At 41.5% G+C, this 21,633-nt stretch overlaps 1 protein-coding gene across 1 annotated transcript in view; it reads left to right on the forward strand.

Annotated features, from left to right (window-relative positions):
- The first annotated feature begins 580 nt into the window (after positions 1-580).
- The window catches only part of atf6b (activating transcription factor 6 beta), a 28,998-nt gene continuing 7,945 nt past the window's right edge, over positions 581-21,633 (forward strand). The window contains exons 1-9 of the mRNA XM_071908085.2: positions 581-871; positions 8,131-8,210; positions 9,448-9,529; positions 11,958-12,017; positions 12,149-12,228; positions 13,389-13,608; positions 15,355-15,519; positions 18,968-19,137; positions 20,172-20,351. Of these exons, the coding sequence (XP_071764186.2) occupies positions 799-871; positions 8,131-8,210; positions 9,448-9,529; positions 11,958-12,017; positions 12,149-12,228; positions 13,389-13,608; positions 15,355-15,519; positions 18,968-19,137; positions 20,172-20,351 (1,110 nt within the window). The 5' untranslated portion in view covers positions 581-798. The remainder of the gene's footprint in view (positions 872-8,130; positions 8,211-9,447; positions 9,530-11,957; positions 12,018-12,148; positions 12,229-13,388; positions 13,609-15,354; positions 15,520-18,967; positions 19,138-20,171; positions 20,352-21,633) is intronic.

Here is a 21,633-nt window from a genome sequence, read left to right on the forward strand (position 1 = left end):
CCTCATTGAATTGAACTGAACTGAACTGAATTTAACAGCCTGTCCTCATTCACCCTTTCGTTATGTAATAACTCCCCCCAAAAATGAACAATAAAAATAAAAGCCCTAGCTGCTACATCAGGACTATTTTCAGCAAGAGAGTGTCAGTTGGATTGGTTGCACAAACTAGCCGTCATACAAAACGACATGACGCAATGTTATTTTCAGAAAACATCATTATTGAATCAAGCGTGAGCTGCAATGTGAAAAGGTTTTTTTTTGGTCGGGTAAACCATAATTGGTCAGCACACTTGTCAATTTGACGCGGATCCGAAATATCATGACGGCTATTGGATGATTTTCCTGTCAATCAAAATCCGGGCCTTCCATTCGGCCAAATCAGCTTTAAACTCCTGTCTCTTTAACGCCCTTAATAATAGGTTGGACCGTGCCCAATCGCACTACTCGAATCACTTGATTGGTCGAGCAGGTTGTCGATCACGCTGGTCTTCGCTCCCATTGGCTTCTCTGTCGCAAGTGGGCGGTGTTTTTCCGGAAAATACGTTTCCTTGTCTGTCATATGCAAGACTGAGGCAAGAATCGATAGATCGTTATGAAACGAACTGAATAACAATATTACTTATCCGACGGGGGGAATACCTCATTAGTTTCAACTGCAAATGACGCTTACGCCAAATATCGCCCACATACTTTAATGCGAGTTAGCGCGTCCATTCACTTTCTGTTTATTTAGCTATCAGTTATCACCTCGCTATCTAACTGCAACCCCCTTTCCTCCAAACACACGCCTTTGTGGCTATGACTACGGATTTACTGTCTGATCTGGATAGCCGTTTCTTCGCTGATAATCTCCTGACGAGCGAAGACTGGGGTGAGTCAACGTTTAAAGTCTCTGTAACGGAACTATTAACGTATTTTTAACCCGCGCTGTCGGTTACGGGTAACGTTAAAAGCATGGATGCCCAGACGAGCAGTCACCCATCCCCGTCCAGCTGGGCAAGACTGGGCGTTAAAGCATCTGCAAGGGGCCAAGTTAGCTTCACTAAACCCTACATCATGCACTCAAAACGTGTTTATTTGAAAACGAGGAAGCTAAAATGTGGGTAGAGATGCACGTTGAGTGATATCCACATGCGGATATATATATGTGTGTGTGTGTGTGTGTGTGCGTGTGTGTGTTTCCTTGGTCAGCAGACCCGGATATGTCAGTTTATCTTTCGCAGGGGGTGGAAGCGTGGTCACACGTTATTACTTGTCTTCATTTCTTCCTGCATTTCACAGTCTTGCGTGTGCATGTTTTCTATTCAAGCCCTGTCACGAGCAGGCTATGGGGTCATGGTCTCTAATTGTTGTTATTGAAGGATTTAGTGGAGAATAAAGCCACCTAAGCTCAGTTCAGCCATCTGTCTGCTTGCAGAGTAGAGACAGTGAACCCACCTGTGTAAGGCTAACACAAATCTTTGTTTCCTGAAGTGATTGTATACAAAATAGTGAGTGTTGTCAAACCGATGTGATTTATGGGAAAGAGGGTTTTGAAGGTGGTTTCCTGAAAATAAAATAGATTTTGTTTACTAGGGCTGCACAATATCGACAAATAATCATGCTGTGTGATACTTTTACTGAATATGGCAATTCAGTGTGCAGACAGATTTTTCTATATTATAGATTTTCCAGCAAACAAGAAACATTTTAAATAAAAAAAACTTAGATGTTGTTGCTTAAGATTTGCTCTGTTTGAATAAAGTGAAAGTTTATTTTTTATCATGTGCAATTTAATTTATAGGCCAGAAACTGGGCTCAGCACCCACTACTCTGATAAAATAACTGTAGCTTCTTGTGGTATGGAAATTGAAGAACATATTTTGATTTCCTATTTATTTATTTAATGGTGCAGCCCTAATAACAGCTGATGAGACTCACAGCTGTAATTTACCACTGTGTCACAGGTTACACTAGTGCACAACATCTCACCACATCATTTGTCTTTTGTGTGAAATTGATTGAACCATCTGTTGGGTCATCTGTGACTTGGTACAATGGGCAGTGTGGCCTCTTCAGTCTGCAACACACACACACACACACACACACACACACACACACACACAGAAATACAGCCAATTAACCCAGTGCTGTGTGTCTGATGTCAGTGTTGGGCCTGGAGGTGGGGGTTTACCTCCGGCCTCCAGCCACATTCTGGTCAGTTTTGTGGCTTGTAATTGTCTAGTTTACTTCGCTTTAGGTCTGAAACTTTATTCTTAAAAAATACCTAGTTGGTGGCGGGTATGATAGTGAAAGAAGGTGGTGATGTTTTGCATGTTTCAGCCACTGTAGCTGGTAGGCAAAGAAGGCAAGTTTCATGTCTTGGTTTTGTCAAACGCAGTCAAGCGCGAAACTCAGTAGTATCACCTAAACCAGTGGTTCTCAACGTGGGGTTGGGGTACCACCAGGGGTCCTTGAAGGGGTTCCAGGGGGTCCGCAGCAAAACCAAATTGATGAATTGTTAAGCATCACCATTATTTAATTTACAAGAAGTTAACACAATTAGAGAATGTAGAAGAATGACTGGATCATAGTTTCTCTGTTTTCTCTCTACCTACAATACAGACAGTCATGGGATTCTGTAAAAAATCATATCTAACAATAAAAAATATTCTCAGATTTGGGTCTGAGAGACAAAATCTCATCAAATGGGGGTCCTTAGCCCTGATGTGGACTGAATTAGGGGTCCTTGATATGAAAAAGTTTTGCGAACCACTGTCCTAAACTAACCCCAAACTCAGACAGGTGCACCTAAAATCCAAAGCACCTCTTCCACAACAGGCAAGTCTTATTCAGCCCGGGCTCAAAGTGAGACATTCAATCTCACCCTGGGACGCCGCTGAATGAAAACATTACTATTCTTGTCATGTGGGAACCAACCAGACCAACCAGGCGGAAAGTGGGAAACGAACACCAGCCACCAGCCAAATGCCGGTAAACGTTGCCCGTGGCCGTTAATGTTTTGTTACACCACCAGCCGCCCTGGCAGGTAACCAGCCGTTATTTGTTGTTCCTGTTCTGTTCTAAAAGTGAATTTGGCAGAGAAAACGGTGACAGTAGATGGTTGAATTTGGGGATTTACCACCCATTGTGGCTGGTCTGCAAAAGGTTAGTTTACGGCCCTGTTACTGGGCTTTTGCATTTACTGGGCAGTAAAAACTTGGCTAGATTAGATTAGACTGAAACTTTAATGATCCAAGGGAGAAAATAAGGTCAATGCAGCAGCAGCAGAGAATAAGGTAAGATAGATCAGAATAGAGTAAATACAGAGAGTATCGACAAAAATGCAACAGATAATTACAGGAGAAGGAACATATTGAGGACAGTACAGTAAATAACTAAAGTTAAAGTTTGGGTGTGAAACGTGAGTCACACAGAGACGCCTTAACCACAGCCTGAGGATACATTGTTGGCTTCTTAAAACCATTCAGCCTGGAATCCAGAGAAGAAATGTCACTCCAGCCTCAGACTGGTGAAAACATATTCCTCCTCCTAGCTTAGTGGTTGGGACCCATAAAAGGGAATTAAAGGATAATACCAGCGTGTTTTTGTTGTTAGTCAGTAGCAGCGGTCCAGGTTCCTCTCTGGTCCTGTACACAGTCAGCATAGTTGCAGAAATCAGCGCTCGTTCTCCTTCATTCGTTCTTGTCCGGTATGAAAAACAAAGAATTTAGTGCTATGGACCAGTAAAAATCTGCATAGCAAGGCCTAAGTGGACCAGACTCGTCTCTGCTCTGTTCATGACTATCCAGCTTAAATTATCCACCTTAGCCTTTATCAATAAGCATTGTTCGTATTCATCAATAATGAAAATAATGCAGTCACGTTGCAAGTCAACTCTTTCAAAACTTTGGAGATAAGCAAGAGGCAGCTGGCTGAAGAGAGTCTGTCATGTCTGTCATCTACTGTTGCTCTTGTCTGTTGCTTGGATGTTTTTTTGTTTTTTAACTATGCTGGCTGAATTTTTGCCCCCTCGGAAATAGTATTAAATTGATGCGATGGCTTCCTTGTTGATTATATAGGTCACAAAACAAACATGTGAAAAATAGACACTCAAAAGTGTGTCTATCAAACAAACCCAATAAATAGCTTTGTATGATACCGCTTTATGGCCTTGTGTCATGTATTAGGATTTACATGTTACACTTTATCACTCTGCAGTGCTAGAAACCACATGAATCTGGTGTGTAGCAGGGTGAATGGACATGAGTTTTCCTCTTCTGAAACATTAAAAATGGATTTTAACAGCAAAATCAAACTTAAATGTCTGTTTTCACATCTACACATCATTTCACATCATTTCACATGTTTTGAATTAGCTGCCAGAGGAAGCCGTCACATCAGACACAGTATGTGGTCAAGAATTCCTCCCAAGATTTTGAATGGGTTGTGGTTGGAATCGGATGTGAGTAAACGCAAATGAGTTGCAGCAACATCTTGAGGCCGTTGAGACTGGCGGTAGCCTCGAGGTGAGAAAAGCAGGCTTGAGACTGAATCCTTAACTGGCCCGGACTGTCTGGGTGGGGAATAGGGATGTAACGGTATACCGTTTTAAGGTATACCGCGGTATCAAGCAACCACGGTTCTGAACCGTAAGCCTTTCCCTGTAATACCGTGCCCACGGTATACATTTATGTTGCGCAATGTGCATATGCACAACGCCGCACGCCACTACAGTGGAGGGTTACCTATCCACAGCTCCGCTCGTGACAGCCAGGGGAAAAAATTAAACATCACACTTCAAGTTGCTAGCAATATTGAATTGCAACAGTGGACTTTGTAATTTAATATACATTATTAAACTGCACTAGATTACAAGATTGTCGTGTGTATTTTCCGTCTTTAATGCAAAATAAACTATCCGATGTTGCACTGCAGGGCGCTAGAACATTAACGTTATCTCACGCAGCAGGAGGACCCTTGCGTTAAATATTTTTATGTAAATGTTACAATGCATGAGAGTTTTAGTTAAATACACACAGACACACGCACAGGCACGCACACACGTTTCAGTTCAATAAAGCAATATTTTTCTTCAAAGCACAATACTTGTTTGTTTGTTTTTTCGATGGGCCATAGTACGTTTAATTAAAAGGGGGAAAAAAATTAATACCGTGAAATACCGTATACCGTGGTATTTTGGTAGATACCGTACCGTACTGTGAAATTCCATACTGTTACATCCCTAGTGGGGAAGATAAAACACAAATGCTTTCCCTTCCCTCAGGAATCACTGCTGAGATGCCCTGGAGCAAGGCCTTCACTGCTGCAGGGATGCTGCTCAGTAGATAACAGTAGAGTCTGGTTGTGCTGGGCGGCTCCCAGGTGTGGATGTCTGCAGCTGGATGAATGTGAAGCAGGACGGTGCGAGAGAAAGAGCAGTCAGTCAGTCTTCCCTGGAGAAATAAAGAAATAAAGGAATAATAAATAGGAAATAAAGGAATCTGGAACACTATTTTTGCAAGTTTCTGAACACAGTTAGTACAACCAGGCATAATGCTGTAAAAGAATGAGCATCACTCTCAAAAGACATACCTACACCTGGTCTGAGATGTTGATATCCAACTGTTTGACACACACTTTGCACTCACACACTCTCAATTGCATGGTGAAAAAGTCTGCATCTTTTCATATTTTTATTGGTCTAGTTTGAACCAAGGCAGGAAACTTTTTTTTCCCGTCCAAAACGTCCTAAAATTCATCTAGCGCTTTGACTATTATACCAACGAACTAGAGTTTTGGACCTCCAAATGACGGCTGCTTAGCTGCCAGTGCTGCTGCTAATGTAGACAAACACATTGTGCATTCATGTGCTCTCAGAAATATCGGAAAAAAACGAATTTCCTACTTGGAAATTTCACATGAACGCCCTCCAAAGTCGAAAGTCGAAAAATGTCACTACCTGAGTTTTGATGCAAAGTTATGACACAATAGTGACCTTTAACCTTCTCAACAAGGTGAAAAAATCAAGCTATGTGTCAGTCAACAGTAAGAAAACACATACACATTTACTGCAAGTTTGTAGTTAGCCAGACTAACCTGACATTTGTTTGAATGAAGTTTGTCAAATTAGCTTGTTAAGCTGCAGGAGGTCCGTGTTTATCTGCTGTCTGTCTTCTGGGTTTGTTGTCACGACAAAACGGCACATGAACGCACCTCTCTTTAGAAGCCGACGAGAAAGTCCCGGATGTCGGACTTTCCCACCAGCATCTGAACACACCGTTACCTGCTGCAGCCAGGATTTAGCCGCATGTTGCTATAGTGTTTAGTTTCCCACCCTGGTTAGAACTGGATCTGGATTCGTTTTCAAAGTTTTTGTACTGATGCGTACTCAACAGACGAGAAACAGTCGGCTTCTTCCATACAATAGGCTTTATAGATACATGATCCCTGCTGTGCTGCTGAAGCTGTTTGTCCTCGGGCCTTAAAATCCATGCTGTTGCATCTTAAAAGCTTCCTCCTCACTTCTTATGTTTCTTCTGTTGTCACTGCTCAGGCTTTTAGAAGTAAAAAAAAAAACACCCTGAAGGAGCCGACAACAAGGGATTTGCATCAGATGTTCTTTAGGGATTATTTATGCTGTTTGATGGGAGTGCATACATTTTCCATTGAGCTGCAGGACCTCTACAATGTAAAAACATGCATGTACTGAGCAAATATTAGCTGATAGGAAACCACATGCTGCTGTGAGAGGTGTTTATGATTCACACCTCTGAATGGGAAATGGTCTACATAGCCTAGATAGCCTGAGTTTCCCCCGGTTATTTTAGCTCAAAGTCCACAGTCACGTGTTTTCATCAAACCAAATAAGGCATGATGGGAGAAATAATGGCAGACAGAGTCATGGTGGAAACTAGTGTTGGTTTGAGTGTTGGTTTCCTGGACATGAAGCATATAGAGCTGCTAAAACTTTATCTAAATCAATGCTAAAGTAGTTAAAACTGTATTTAAATTAATGTTAAATGAGCTAAAACTATGTAAAAGTAGGTAGAACTTTAGTTGAGTTGTCCCTTTAAACAAATTCATCTCATGTGATCATACATGTCTGCCTGTATCAGTATATTTACCTGATATATTATGATGCCCAAAATGATTTGAACCCTACTGATCAATACACTTGTAGGTACTTTTCTTTATGTCCAGTTTTTTGTCAAATCTGATCTTTAAAGTCACAACTAAATGGCATTTTGAGAGAATCTAGCCTCCGTAATTTGACGTTTTTCCTGTTGAAACAGGATGTCGCACCCCAACATCCTGTTTCAACAGGAAAAACGTCAAATTACGGAGATAAAAAATTACGGACATACTGCAGGGAGGAATCATTCAAAAGTGTAAACCAATCAGTTAGGGAGAGGAAGGCAGTTGTTATAAAATCTGTGATGTTTATTGCTTGGAATTATTATTTACGCCTCCTGGTGCGGCATGATGTCACCATTAAAGATACACTGTTTTCCAGGAAGTAAAAGTAGCAGGATTTTGATAGAAAAAAATACAAGAAAAAAAATTTTTTTGGCATGTAGCCTATATTATGACATACAAAACTGGCAAACAAGCTGAAGAAGTCTGGTCATTTTTACAACTGACCAGATTGGATTTGTGTGTTTGGACAGTATAATCACTTGCTGTCATTACGACATTGGTTGTCATAGCAACACAGACTAAGGATGCGTTTTCTGTCCAACAACTCGGGGAGCAGCAGCACACTAAGTTTGTCTGTTGCTTATTCTCACATTCGGTATTCTCTGGCTGCTTCTCCTCCATGTTTGTTGTTCTCTTCTCCCCGCAACGTGTGACGTCACGTGCGTGTCGAGTGGGAAGTGATGGGAAACAAAACACTTGAAATCTGATCTGAGCGGTCAGACTGAGCCGCAGTTTGCAGGGATGCAGTTTGAATCTCATTTCACAGTACAGCAGATGTGATTTAAATCTGAAAAGATCTCTCTGTTCCCCTCCTCCCTTCAGGTGCATACTGATTTTTTTGTAACTCGAATGATTTTGTGTGTCTTCTTCACCGTCTGTTCATCAGTGTTGCCTCCTGTCTCTCTCCTCACAGCCTGTGTGTGTGTGTGTGTGTGTGTGTGTCCTCCTCAGATGCCTGCCTGTACCAGTGTGAGAGCATGGAGGAGGGCGAGGACGGAGACTTCAGCCGGGGGATGAAATACGACACATCGGTACGGGACAAAAGGAAGAGTCTGTTCTCTGTCCTTTCTGTCTGTGTGAGCCGGGCCGAGGCCGGCTGTAACCGGACCTCAGTCTAACATCCACACACACTCCGGTCCAGCTCCACCTGCACTAGAACCAGGACTCAAGTTCACACACTTCACAAGGTTCAGGCCTCGGTCTGCAGGAAAAGTCACACAGTAATTCACAGTAAAGTCACACAGTTAATGCTGAAGTTTACAAGACTCTAAAGAAGAATCAGGAATTTAAATAGTGATACTCCCATCCTGCTTCAGGCATTAATGCCCATTTATATTGCTGCAGAAACTGTGACTGTTGTTTTATATGAAGCTCTTTATTGTGTGTTTTCTGCACCTTTTGGCTTTATATACTCAATTTCCCTTGGGACAATAAATAAATGATATTGTATGGCATTTAGGCTACACCAAACAAGCTTATGTAAAGATTTAAACATGCCTATGAAATGATTTTGAAAGCTAAATATGGTCCAACTTGCAGCCGAAGTGGTATTCATGATAAGTGTTAAACATGACATGCAAAATGTCAAATGTCAGATTTTAAATATTGAATATGGTGACAGCAGAGTGCATGATGCTGAGGAAATGACCGGACAACAACAGAGTCAGTCATCGTATATACAGTGTATATATATTATTTTTCATCTTCATTTATTATTATTTTCAGTGTGCAACCAGAAACTGAATTTAGTCGGTGCCATCTGGTTTTTGACATAACTGAGTTTCTTGGAAATCCCATAACACCAAATTCGTACATTCATAAGGATTCATTGCCTACAGATTGTGTTTAAATTTATTGTGTTAATAAATTTGTCAGTTACCATAGAAATGATCAACCATGTAATTGGATATATATTCACGTTGAATTAGTCTAGTTACTGAGTGTATGTTGGCAGCAGAGGAAACCAGGGAAGTGCAGCCATCAGGAGGTAGAGTAGAGTCGATGGGTCAGAGGATAATCGGGCTAATTGTTTGTCGGTTGGCTGATTGGAAAACACACACACACACACACACTCACACACACACACACACACACACACACACACACACACACACACACACACACACATGTAGGAGTACTGCCAGTCGACCTACTGACTAATCCAAGAGTAGTTTGGCCTAATTTTCCTCCTCTTTTTTCCTCTCTCTCTCTCTCTTTCTGTCCTTCTCTTCTTTCCTTCCTCCCTCCGTCTCTGCCAACCTCTCGCAGTTCGACAACGACCTGGTGCTGACCCTCGATCCCGACAACCCCACATCGCCATGGCGACACCTTGACGACAACCTTCTCACAGGTACGGCGCGGCCGACCGCGGCGGCCCCTGAAACGCTGCGAACATGAAACCGCCTCGGTCTGCGTTTCCCTCTCAGAGATCAAGCTGCTGAAACATGAGACACTTCTTCTTCTTCTTCTTCTGCACTTCTGCCAGAGCGGCTGCTAAAGCCTGTGCAAAGCTTTAGTTACATAGATTATTTAGGCGTTTAGTTGATGCTCATATCCAGCAGAATAAGCTTCAATTCGTATATCAACAAGTATCCCAACAATAGCTGTTATAAATATTCCTTTGTCCCGAAATTGTTTCTGGATTTTTAATTAGACAGAAGCAACATCAGCAGTTTTAGTTTTGTTTAGTTTTTAGTTTATTGCACATATTATGAAGAGAAAAAACAACAACATTATGTAACATAACAGTGAAGGGAGATGGAATGTAATACATAGAGATTGGGAGTTGAAAACAACAAGTAAAAAAACAGAAAAGATGTGCAGGAGGAGCCAAAAAAAAAACAACATAGTGGGCTTGTCAAGCTGTTGTGAAATTAGGAATTAGGAACCGCGAGCGTAAAAAAATCTCAGATCTGCTTTCCAGATATTGAGTTGCTTCCCCTTTTAGCGCAGTCAGTGTCTCAGTTATCTCGAGGCATAAAAATCAGCTTGTTTCCTCCCGTTCACGACTGAAGTGATTTTAACAGAATCAATAAGCGATCATGGAAAGTTTTGCGTCTTTCCCTTGGTGAGAACATTTAGACTCCGACGCTCTCTAGCCAGGAGCATTTTATTCAGTAATAGTAATAATAACTTCATCTATATAGCACTTTTCTTGTCTTTTTTCTTCTTTTATTTTGCCCAAAAGTTTCTGAAAATTCATTGTCATTGCTTTACCTTTTTATCTCTGAGCAGCTTGCATGCAGAGTGAAGCTTTGTGGATTTTTGCCCGTTTTCATTAGTCAAACCTCCTGATGAAAACACTCCTTTTTAGTTCTGTTAAATCCATGCTGTCTTGTTCTGTGGATGAGTTAGATAACAGCACAGTGATAACACAACCTATTAGCCCAGTAGCCTACTTTTTACTATGTTACAGCTTTGGACTCATATATCTTTTATTAAAGGTTGGATGTCAGCCGGTTTGTGTCATCCACCCCCATTCTAACGGATATGATGCAGTTTGTTTGATTACTGATATATAGATATATATTATATAATTTATTGATACTGTTCTGGTTGTCTGTGGGAAGCTGTTAACCTGAATTAATTGTAATGTGACATTTGGATCAGAATATGCATGACTATGTATTATAGAGCTATCATCCTGGGTTTCAGTGGAGAGTTTCCGTGTCCTAAATGCTGTTTCAGAGGCTTTTCCACCCTGACAAGAAGAAAAAATCTTGGGGAAACACTGAATACTTGTAATTTTTTGGCATGAAAACGGTCAAATTTAAAGATATTGAATATCAGCAGCCTTGAGAAACCCGTATCGGTTAAACTGTAGTTCGTGCCAATACTCAAAATGTTGCCTGTGGCTTCACTGTTCCCTCTTCAGTCATTAACCAAACAGAAACACTGTAGAGAATGTGAAAATGTGGCCCAATTCCCCTCAAAAAGCACAAATATGTATTTTTATCATACTTAAGTATCCAAGTAAGAACAGTTTCAGCGGTGCGGCCTGTGAACCACGTAATAAAGTATCTTAGTAAGAATAGTTTCAGTGCTAGAACCAAAACTGGGACGGAAAAAAATCCCCCTCCTCCTCCTCCCACCTTTCCTACTCAACACTTAGAGGGGAAGTGCTGGGTGTTGTTTGTCCTGCTGAACACATGAAACAACTTGTTCTTATAAAGTCACAGATCTGTGACAGTAATGATGACGTTCAGTCAGAAAGTGTCAGTCTGTGTTCCTGACGAGCTTCCAGCTTATCAGTGACGGGTCAGTTTAGTCTGGGGGTGCCAAGTTATCCTCGAATAAACTCTCTCTCTCTCTCTGTCTCTGTCTCTCTGTCTCTCTCTCTCTGTCTCTGTCTCTCTGTCTCTCTCTGTCTCTCTCTGTGTCTCTCTGTGTCTCTCTCTTTCTGTCTCTCTCTCTGTCTGTCTCTCTTTCTCTCTCTCTCTCTCTGTCTCTCTCTTTCTCTCTCTATCTCTCTGGGTCTCTCCCTCTCTGTCTCTCTCTCCTTCTCTCAATTCAATTCAAGGTGCTTTATTGGCATGAAATGCAAAACTACATATTGCCAAAGCAAAGTCAACAAATTCAAATAACAGTAATCAAACTTAAATATACAATATACAATTGATATGTCAACAAATATACAACAATTAATTCTCTCTCTCTCTCTCTCTGTCTCTCTCTCTCTCTCTCTCTGTCTCTCTCTCTGTCTCTCTCTCTGTCTCTCTCTCTCTCTCTCTCTCTCTGTCTCTCTCTCTGTCTCTCTCTCTCTCTCTCTCTCTCTGCAGGAGACGGTCCGGTGTTAAAAGATGAAATGACGATAACTCAGCCTTTACCAGTGGAAATGCGTAAGTTCTTCTCCAAGTCATTTTCATCAGATGCATCTAATCTGTTGCACAAAAAAAGAAGAACATGCTTCGCAATTTTCAGTGTTTTGATAGTGTCCTCTGTGTGTGTGTGTGTGTGTGTGTGTGTCCAGTGTTTCAGGTGAAAGCAGAGCCTCCCTCCCCTGCATCCTCGCTCTCGTCGGACTGCTCCGCATCATCACCAGACCCACAGGTGTGTGTGTGTGTGTGTGTGTGTGTGAGTAGACAAAAGTAGGAGCAATGAGTAGAATTGGAATAGTACACACACCCAAATACTTATCGGCTTTATCAAAGACAGGACTGTGATTTAATTGATATTTGGTGATATAGTAATCAAACGAAAGGTGTTGGCACCTGTGCAGCCCGATAAAACCAAAGAGCAGTAACTGTGTGAAATTTAAAAAAGAAAGAAAAGAATAAATGTGCTGGCATGCTCTATATGTATGAGAATGGGGGAAAAAAAGTTGTGGAGTGTAAACAAGCTGCTGTTTTGATGGCCGGGTAAGAGAATTAGCTAAGAACGGAGAGAGAGAAGAGTTTACCTCGGTCAGGACGGGCTTTTCCTTCAGGTAGGGATGTAGACTATAGTAGTAGACTATATATCATTTAATAGCATTTATAGGTATAATTTTAGTTGGTATGAAATCACAATCCTAGTTATGAAGTTTAAAACAAAAAAGTAGTTACTGCTGTTTTCACTTGTAGGGCAATTTAGTTTCCTTAGTTTATTTTCACACTGATGAAAGTGAAGTAATGAAGTAATATCAAAATCTTAAGACTTTGATGCTAATTTTAAGTTTAATATCTAAATATTTGCTACTGCTACCATGTCAGAACACAGAAAAACTCAGAAGAGACAAGAATGAAATATTTATGCAAGTGAGATGGGGAAAAAAAACCCAAAGGCCTTCTGCACAATTTCTCATCTCAAAACAAATAGGTGAAAATATCTGCACTCCAAAGTCGGGTGCGTAAATTCAAAAACTCAGAGCATAGAAGATCAAAAAGGATTCACACGCTATAAAGGTAAAAAAAACAAAGACAGGCCAGCTGATGCAAAAAATGCCAAAATGTATTTACATGGTGACAAGGTGGGGAAAAAAGGTGCAAAAAATAAAAGCGCACAAACAGAAATCTCAAAACAAAGAAAGGAAAGAAAGACAAAAAACTATGAAAAACACAAAACAAAAAAACAAAAATTAAGATGACAAGCAAAGATGGAACTGGTTTGGATAACAGAATCTAAACAGAACACAACAAGGTGGAACATGACAGGAAGACATCTGCATCCATGTTTCTTCTGTCTCTGTGTTCCTGACCCGGCCTCTGCCTCGTGTCGCCTCCTTGTCCCAGATCACGGTGAAAGGGGAAAACCCTCCGACGCCCCCCTACATGTACGGAGACGTGCTGTCGCCTCCGCTGGGCTCCATGGAGGTTACCGTGGCGACGACCACGGCGGCGGCGGCGGCCCAGCCTCAGACGCAGATGCCCGCGGTGACGCAGACGCAGCTGCAGACGGCGCTACAGACGCAGATCCCGGCCGTCATCGGCGGGATGGAGACGCAGACCGCAGGTACGACGGTTTATCAATACATCAGGCCGATATTCACCTTTTATTAAAAATCGGATATCTGCCGGTCGGTGTTGTCCACCTCTGACATGATGGATATAATGCAGTTTGATAACATTTATTTTAGGATTGATCAATACTACACTGGTTGTCTGTTGGAAGCCCTAAACCTGAATTGAGACATTTTGATCGGATTCCATCAGTATGTTATGATTATGATTATTATTATGGTTTGTTTTGGTGACATGGTTTTGGTGAGTTTTACATGGGTTTTATAGAATTGACATTAGTTTACATGAGTATGACAGAATTTCTTTATTACTGTCACTTTGGCAACCACAGATCTGTGATTTTTAGCGAGTTTTAGTGAGTTTTACATGAGTTTTACATGAGTTTTAGTGAGTTTTACATGAGTTTTAGTGAGTTTTACATGAGTTTTAGTGAGTTTTACATGAGTTTTACATGAGTTTTAGTGAGTTTTACAAGAGTTTTAGTGAGTTTTACATGAGTTTTAGTGAGTTTTACATGAGTCTTAGTGTCCCATGATGGTCTAAATGCTGTTTCAGGTGCTTTCCCACCCTGACAAGAACACAAATCAGGAAGAAACACTGAATACTTCCATCTTTTATTTCGTTTTTTTTGGCATCAAAATGTTCAAATTTAAAGGCAGTGATTATCAGCACAAATATCGGCCAACGGCAGCTTCAATCCAAAAAATAACGATATTGGTATCGGCCTTCAAAAACCCATATCAGTTGAACCCTGGTTTGCTATATGTGGGTGCCTGAGGCCCCCATGACATCAGCAGCAGTAGTAGGAGCAGCACAAATAATGTCATTACACAGGAAACAGCATTGATACAGGTACAATTTAAAAAAAAATATATATATATATCAGTATCTGTATTGGCTGTCAAAAATCCATATTAGTCAGAACATAGGTTTGATTCCTGTGAAGTGTTCACTGTTCACAGTAGTTAACAGCAGCAGCAACCAATCAGCTGACACCTACAGCCTCAGACAGCAGCTCAGACACAGCAGCCATCTGCTGCATAGACGCACACACACACACACACACACACACACAGGTTTTCTATGTGTGCATGCAAATGGGTGCAGTCAAAACCCCCACATTTGAGTAAACTCAAACAACGTGAGTGTGTAGAGAAGATGGAGTGCTAGTCCATCTAGTAACTCTAACCCTGAGGGAAGGAGGCGCTTGTGTCTGGAAGTGTGGAAATACACTCCTTCTGGGTGTCTCTATACGCAATAAAGACATAGAAAATCAATATATTATCTCTTATCTAAATTTCAGTTTTGAAACCAGTAAATGAATGATGACAGCTCTTTCTTCTTCAAGTTGCTCTGTAGCCTGGTTTATCTGTCTTTTCAGCTCTGTGCCTATAAATTAATTTATAAAGTAGACTCTTTGTTGTGCAGGGAGTTCAGTTTCCTGATTGAAGAATGAAAAATGTGAGCGGAGAGACCAGTTAAAATAAAGTAAAAATAGATCCACGTTCCAGTTGATGCACGGCTGAACCGTAACCGAAGTAAATAAACTAAAATACGCTGAAGAAAAACACTTCAAGCAAACTAAAGTCTGTCTGTTGCTGCTCTGCTGGATCCATGAACATCTGCAGTCCCGCCACTCTGGATAAGAGCAGAAACCTGATGTCTAAAATGTAACCCCCCCTTTCTCTCTCTATCTCTCTCTCTCTCTCTCTCTCTCTCTCTCTCTCTCTCTCTCCAGTCCTGCCGGGCTCGGCCTCGCTGAAGGCCAGCAGCATCCTGAGCACCAAGCCGCCCATCCAGCCGCGGCCGCTGTGCGTCGCCGCCCTGCCCGTCCCCCAGACCCCCGCCCCCCCCAAGACCCTCATCCTGCAGGGCCTGCCCCCCATGGACCAGAACAGGCCGGGTAAGAGGATGTGTGTGTGTGTGTGTGTGTGTGTGTGTGTGTGTGTTTGATTTTGCATGTGCATGAGAATGTGAGCTTTCAGAAATGCCCATTTTTTTATTTTATATACACTACCAGTCAAAAGTTTGGACACACCACATTTTTCTTTTATTTTTACTATTTTCCACATTTTAGAATAACAGTAAAGACATCAAAACTATGAAATAACACAAATGGAATTATGCAGCGACCAAAAAAGTGTTAAACAAATCAAAACTATCTTATATTTTAGATTCTTTGCCTTGATGGAAAGGCAAAGGCTTTGGAAAGAAATTCATACATAGGATCAACTTCACTATTTATATTTGTTAACTATTTTATTTTCGTGTTTTTTTTTGGCTGTGTGAGTGCATGCCTGTGTGCTTTTGTGTGTGTGTGTGTGTGTGTGTGTGTGTGTGTGTGTGTGTGAGTGTATGGGTATCATCTGTAGAATTGCACAGAACAAACTGACATCTGTCTCTCCTCTATATTTGAATCTTGAAACTTTGCATAAGACTGAGAGACCACAAAAGTAGGAATGAAGATAAAACTTTGGAATATTTTTGAACAGATGCTAAGCTAGTAGCAATGTAGGAAATGTCGTTTTAATAACTTTCCCCTCTTTACATTTGAATCTTCCAAGTTTTGAATAAACCAACCAAAAGTGGGAATGATAAACAGAACAGGTTTATATGATAAAAGCTTTCAGACAGGAGTCAAACAGCAGAGCAAAAGCCGTTCCTCTGTGCGAGCCAAGTGTTTCCCAGAGTTCACAGCACATGTTTACCCGCCGGATTCTCCCTCTGCTGTATTTTGGCGTTTCTGCGTGTCTGGCAAGACGCTGACATTACATAACAGCTGGTTATACAACTCCAGTCACGTCACATTCCTTCCTCTTTTTCTCTCTCTCTTTTTTTTTTTAATAAAAGGAAGTGGGCAGGCTGGATATTTTTTTTCTTTTCTGTTTCTTTTGGGACGGGAGGAATGAGGGAGGTGGGACGATAAAGACGGTTACCGCGGCGATTTGAGACACTTCAAACCCACAGCTGCTGATGTGAAGCTGTGTAGGAGGAGCATCAGGTTTCCAGTGTGTTTTGGACGTACAGTTCAGCCATTCCTGTCTAATGGGAGATTCCTGTCTTTCTGCTTCTTTCCTGCTTCTTTCCTGATAGAGACGCACAATTATGACTAAAGTGATAATAGATATAGATACTAGATATTGTGATCACAATGATTAATAACAATACTTCTTCTTTGACTTACACTCTAAGAAAGGTGAGGCTTATTGGGACAAATGGATAGTATACTGCAGGCAAAGTGAGAGGGTGACAACTTAATCCCCTTTTTTCGAGTGAACTGTCTGTTTAAAAAAGGGGAAAAAGAAAATGTAATTCCTGGCAAACTACTCCTTTTTTAAATGTCTGTTTTGTTTTTTTCACGTTAATAAAGTATAAAAAAAAAAAGAAAAACCAAAAAAAACAATACTTCCTCTTGACGATTTGGGGAACATAGTTATTGTGCATGTTATATAATCTTCTTTCCCATATCTTCACTAGTGGCCGTTCTAAAGGAGATCGGTGGGTTAATTGTAGGTGAATCCTACAATAATTAATGGTGAAAACTAAAATATTGACTTAAAACTTTGCACGATTAATTGTACAGTCCCTGGTCACATGTCTGAACAGTTTGTTTTTGTTTGTTTTTTAAGGTATAATCTCATATTACACATTACAATGCTAGAGAGAGAAGAGGGCTGCAGACAAGCTTTGATACAAATCATTTTAATAAGATAAGATAATATTGCACTTTATTGATCCCCTGGGGGAAATTCGGGAGTCACTGGCGGAACAATGCCAAGGCAGTACAGGAAAGGTAATAAAAATAATAAGCAATAATAAGCAAATAATACAGGAAAGGTAATATAAATAAACATAAAACTATGAAATGATAGTGCACGGTGGTGTTGAACATTAGTCCTGTGTAAGATTGGATGGGGCTTTTCAGTTCTCTCCATCAGCTCTCCTCCTCCATGCAGCCCATAATAACATCTCCACATTCCTCCCGCCCCCTCCGCCTGTGTGGGTTTATCTGTAGAGGGAGGCGGCGGGCAGCTGCAGGGAGTTTCACCGAACTTAACGGGCCTCCTTTAGGTCCTCAGGCCAGAGCAAGGAGTGTTTCTCTTCACCTTTAACAGTCAGACTTCATGAGGTCAGTGCTGCGGTAATGGCCGGTCTAACAAATGCCACCTAATGGATGTTTTCATCCAAAGTGCCTCACAGTAGCATTTAAGTCTAAATTTAGCCTGGTTGGCTCCAGTGGGAATACTGTAACTCTGCTAGTAGAGCTGCACACTTAATTGTAGATAGTCGTATGTTGTGATTTTATGTTTCCATGATTAATAATTGTATAATTCTGCAATATTGAAGTAGGGCTGAACAATTAATCGAAATTTTATCGAAATCGCAATATGGCCTACTGCAATTTTCAAATCGCAGGAGGCGCAATATTTGTTAAAGGTGAAATGTGTGTCAAAATACCGTTTTAAATTAAATATTGTCGTGCTGCAGAGATGTCCTGGCCTACACATCATATTCTACAGACTTAAGAAAACATCTTTGTTTGGTACAGATCCCCGCAAAAATCACACCATAATCATTTTAATACGTTTTTCAATGAAAATGAAAATAATGATGTAAAAATGATCATTCCTTCTAATATCGCAAATCATATCGCAATTGCAATATCAGTCAAAATAATCGCAATTAGATATTTTTTCAAAATCGTTCAACCCTATATGTCAGTTGTGTTTTCAGCTCCCCTGAAAGTCCCAGTGTGGTATATCAAGGGTTTCTGTTACGTTGACTATCTTTGGAAAAACGTAGTGAAGAGCATAGAGGAGAAGAATGTATCAGGAAAATCTTTCTCCCCACTCAAAAATGGAAAAGGAATAAATTCAGCTACTCTTGGATGAATTGAACGAATTGGATTTTAATTTATTCCTTTTTCTAGTTATTTCCAGTTCATGCACCGTGGTTTAAAGACAAAGTTGCGACAGTTCTTCTTCTGAATGAAAATGTTGTTATAGTTCCTAAAAGTGGATCATAATCTGTCATTTGAAGACGCTTTGATTTTAAACCAGATGACGACAAACCAGTACAGAGTCTGTGCAAATAAGAGGAAGACGGTGAGAGTGAAAACAAGACTTTCTAGCTGCTGCTACTTTGAGGAATACTGCACTGAAAAAAAGTGAAAAAGTAAAAATATATCAAGTGGCAAAAGTGCAATAAGATCATTTTGTTTCCTGAAATCGAGGCAAATATTCATGATCACAATATTTAGCAGAATAATCAGGATGATCACGTGTTAGTGCCTTGCTGTTCCCACAGATCTAACTCTGTCCATGTTAATGTTCAACCTTCTCCTCCTCCAGTCGTCCTGTCTCAGTCCGTTTGCCTGGGTTCGGCTCCGGCCATCGTCAAAATGGAGCCGGTCTCTCCCAGCATCCCTCAGCACTGCTCCAGCCCCACGGCCCCGCCCGCCAGCAAGCCCATCGTCCCGGCAACCACCACGTTGCCCGGCAACAGCTGCAACGACATCGATGTGAGTGAGCCGTCGTATTCCTCAGTCACGGTCCAGTGTGTGTGTGTGTGTGTTAGCTGGAATTAACATGTGGCAGATAGCGGCTCAGCTAAAGTTTTAAATTGATTTTCAGCTTGGGAGCCAAACTGAGTAAATTCAGCCACTTATTAGAATACTAAACACCTGGTTGAAGTGTGGCAGTCTTGCACAAAGGGTGTTAAAATATGCTCAGCTGTCACACAACAGCTCATCCTCTCCATTGGAAACAAGAGGAAAAAAACAACACAACACTGTAAAGAGAGAAGAGAACCCAGACTCATCAATCACATTAGCATATTGCATCGTAGTCACACATTGATAAGACATATCATAAATCAGCATAGGTAAAACTTCAATATACCCGTGAAAGACATGACATATCTCACTGTATCAAAAACAGTTACTGTTAGTATAGAAAGATAAACACAAACAGTTATCTGGTTATTTTCCTTCAGAATCCTAGATCATCAGCATAGCAACCAATCAGGAGTTAGGATTGCAAGAGTTAGCTTAAGAAATAAATGTTGATGATGTCATGTTGACGCCTCTTACATCATCATGACATCTGAACACTGGACTCCCTCAGGCTGTCACACACCTTTTAACATCTATTGATCTCCATTAACTTTTCTTTTCTGTTTCCACTCTCTTGGCTTTCCTCTGTCCCTCTTCCTTCTCTCTGCTCTTTCTCCTCATTTCTCTTCATCTTTGCGTCTCTCACTCCCCCATCTCTCTCTCTCTCCTTTTACTTCCCCCTGTCCCATTCTCCTTCTCCTCTTTCATTCTCCCACCCTTCATCCCTCTCCCCTCCCCTCCTCTCTCTTCAATCGCTTCCTCCCTCCTCCTTCCTCTTCTTCTTTCTCCCTTTCCGTCGCTTCCCTCTTCGTCCTCTTCCTCCCATCCTCTCTCCTTCTTCCCATCTCTCTGCTCTCCCTCCCCAAACCTCACCCTCTGTCTTCTCATCCCTCACTTCCTTCCCTCTCTCCCCAATCCTCCTCCTCCTCCTCCTCCTCCAGATGAAGGTGCTGAAGCGTCAGCAGAGGATGATAAAGAACCGGGAGTCGGCCTGCCAGTCGAGAAAGAAGAAGAAGGAGTACCTGCAGAACCTGGAGTCCCAGCTGAGGGAGGCGCAGCAGGAGAACGAGCGGCTCCGCAGGGAGAACCAGGCGCTGAGGGAGAGACTGGCCGGGAAGGAGGTGAGAGGAGAGGAGAGGAGGGGAGGGGAGAGGAGAGGAGAGGAGAGGAGAGGAGAGGAGAGGAGAGGAGGGAGGGAGGGAGGGAGGGAGGGAGGGGGAGGTGAGAGGAGGTGCCAATTTTCAAATTCAAAAAGCGTTATTGGCATGAATGACAATGTCAGTGTTGCCAAAGCAATGAGATGCATAAAACAATGTTATATGAGCAACAACAACAATACAATTTTGCAAATAAAGTTTACAACCTAATATGGCAGAAATGCCAGAAAAATAATCAATATACCATCAACCATCAATATATCACTGTCAAATTAATAATGATAGCTTGGTATAATGACTGTAAACCAATGAGTCCATGTTGGAGCTGATTGTTCTCCTCTATCTCACTCCAGTAGTATTGTTAGTTCTAGTGTTTCTCCACATTAAGACTACATTTCCCATCAGCCCCGTTGCTTCCTGCCCCCCCTCCCCCTCCCTGAAGAGGATCAACATGTTGGAAGTGATTTCTCCATCTTCCTTTCCCTCCTTCCACCATCTGCTGCCAGAAACTCTTTCAGCTTTAGCTCCGTTTGCTCTGGAAGAACAGAACCTCTTCCTGTTTTGTGCCGTAAAGCGATCCAGCAGAGTCTGACCCGGTGGCTCACAGTGTAAAATGCAGCTGGAGGAGGCCGGTCTGTTCGGCAATGATCTTGTTTGTTTACAGTAATTACACCGATGTCTCAGAATGAATGCCGTGATGATTTGTTGATGTGAAAATGCCAAACGTAGCACTTGGAACATGAATATGAATATGAAGAAGAGAGTGCAGTAAATACCACAGTGCCACAGCACAGATCTGTGATTACAGAACCAGGAGCCAACTGATTTCCCTGCAGACCGGACCGACTGCAGCTCTGGAGACTCTGTCAGCTCATTTAATACACAGAGGGATTTACAATGCTGCTGCCGCTGCTCCGGTGTTCAGGCAACAACAACAGGCTGAGCCAAGTGAAACGACTCTGAGAAGCAGGCAGAGATACAGAGAGAGGCACGGAGAAAAGAAAGGCATCCTGTAAAACCTGTTTCACTGTTGGGAAGATGACAAACAGAAATTCATAAACTACACAGATTAGCAAATATACAGTTTTATTTATTGATGCAGTGGTAAAACGGCAGTAAAAGGCAGATTAGAAACCAACAAAATACAAATGGGTGCATGTGAGATTAAAAAAAACAACTCAAAAAGAAATCTCACCTTTTAAAAGAAACCAAATAAGTCAAGTTGACAAGCGAAGACACAGCAGGA

The sequence above is a fragment of the Centroberyx gerrardi genome, chromosome 19 (assembly GCF_048128805.1).
Source record: "Centroberyx gerrardi isolate f3 chromosome 19, fCenGer3.hap1.cur.20231027, whole genome shotgun sequence".
Classification (NCBI taxonomy): Eukaryota; Metazoa; Chordata; class Actinopteri; order Beryciformes; family Berycidae; genus Centroberyx; species Centroberyx gerrardi.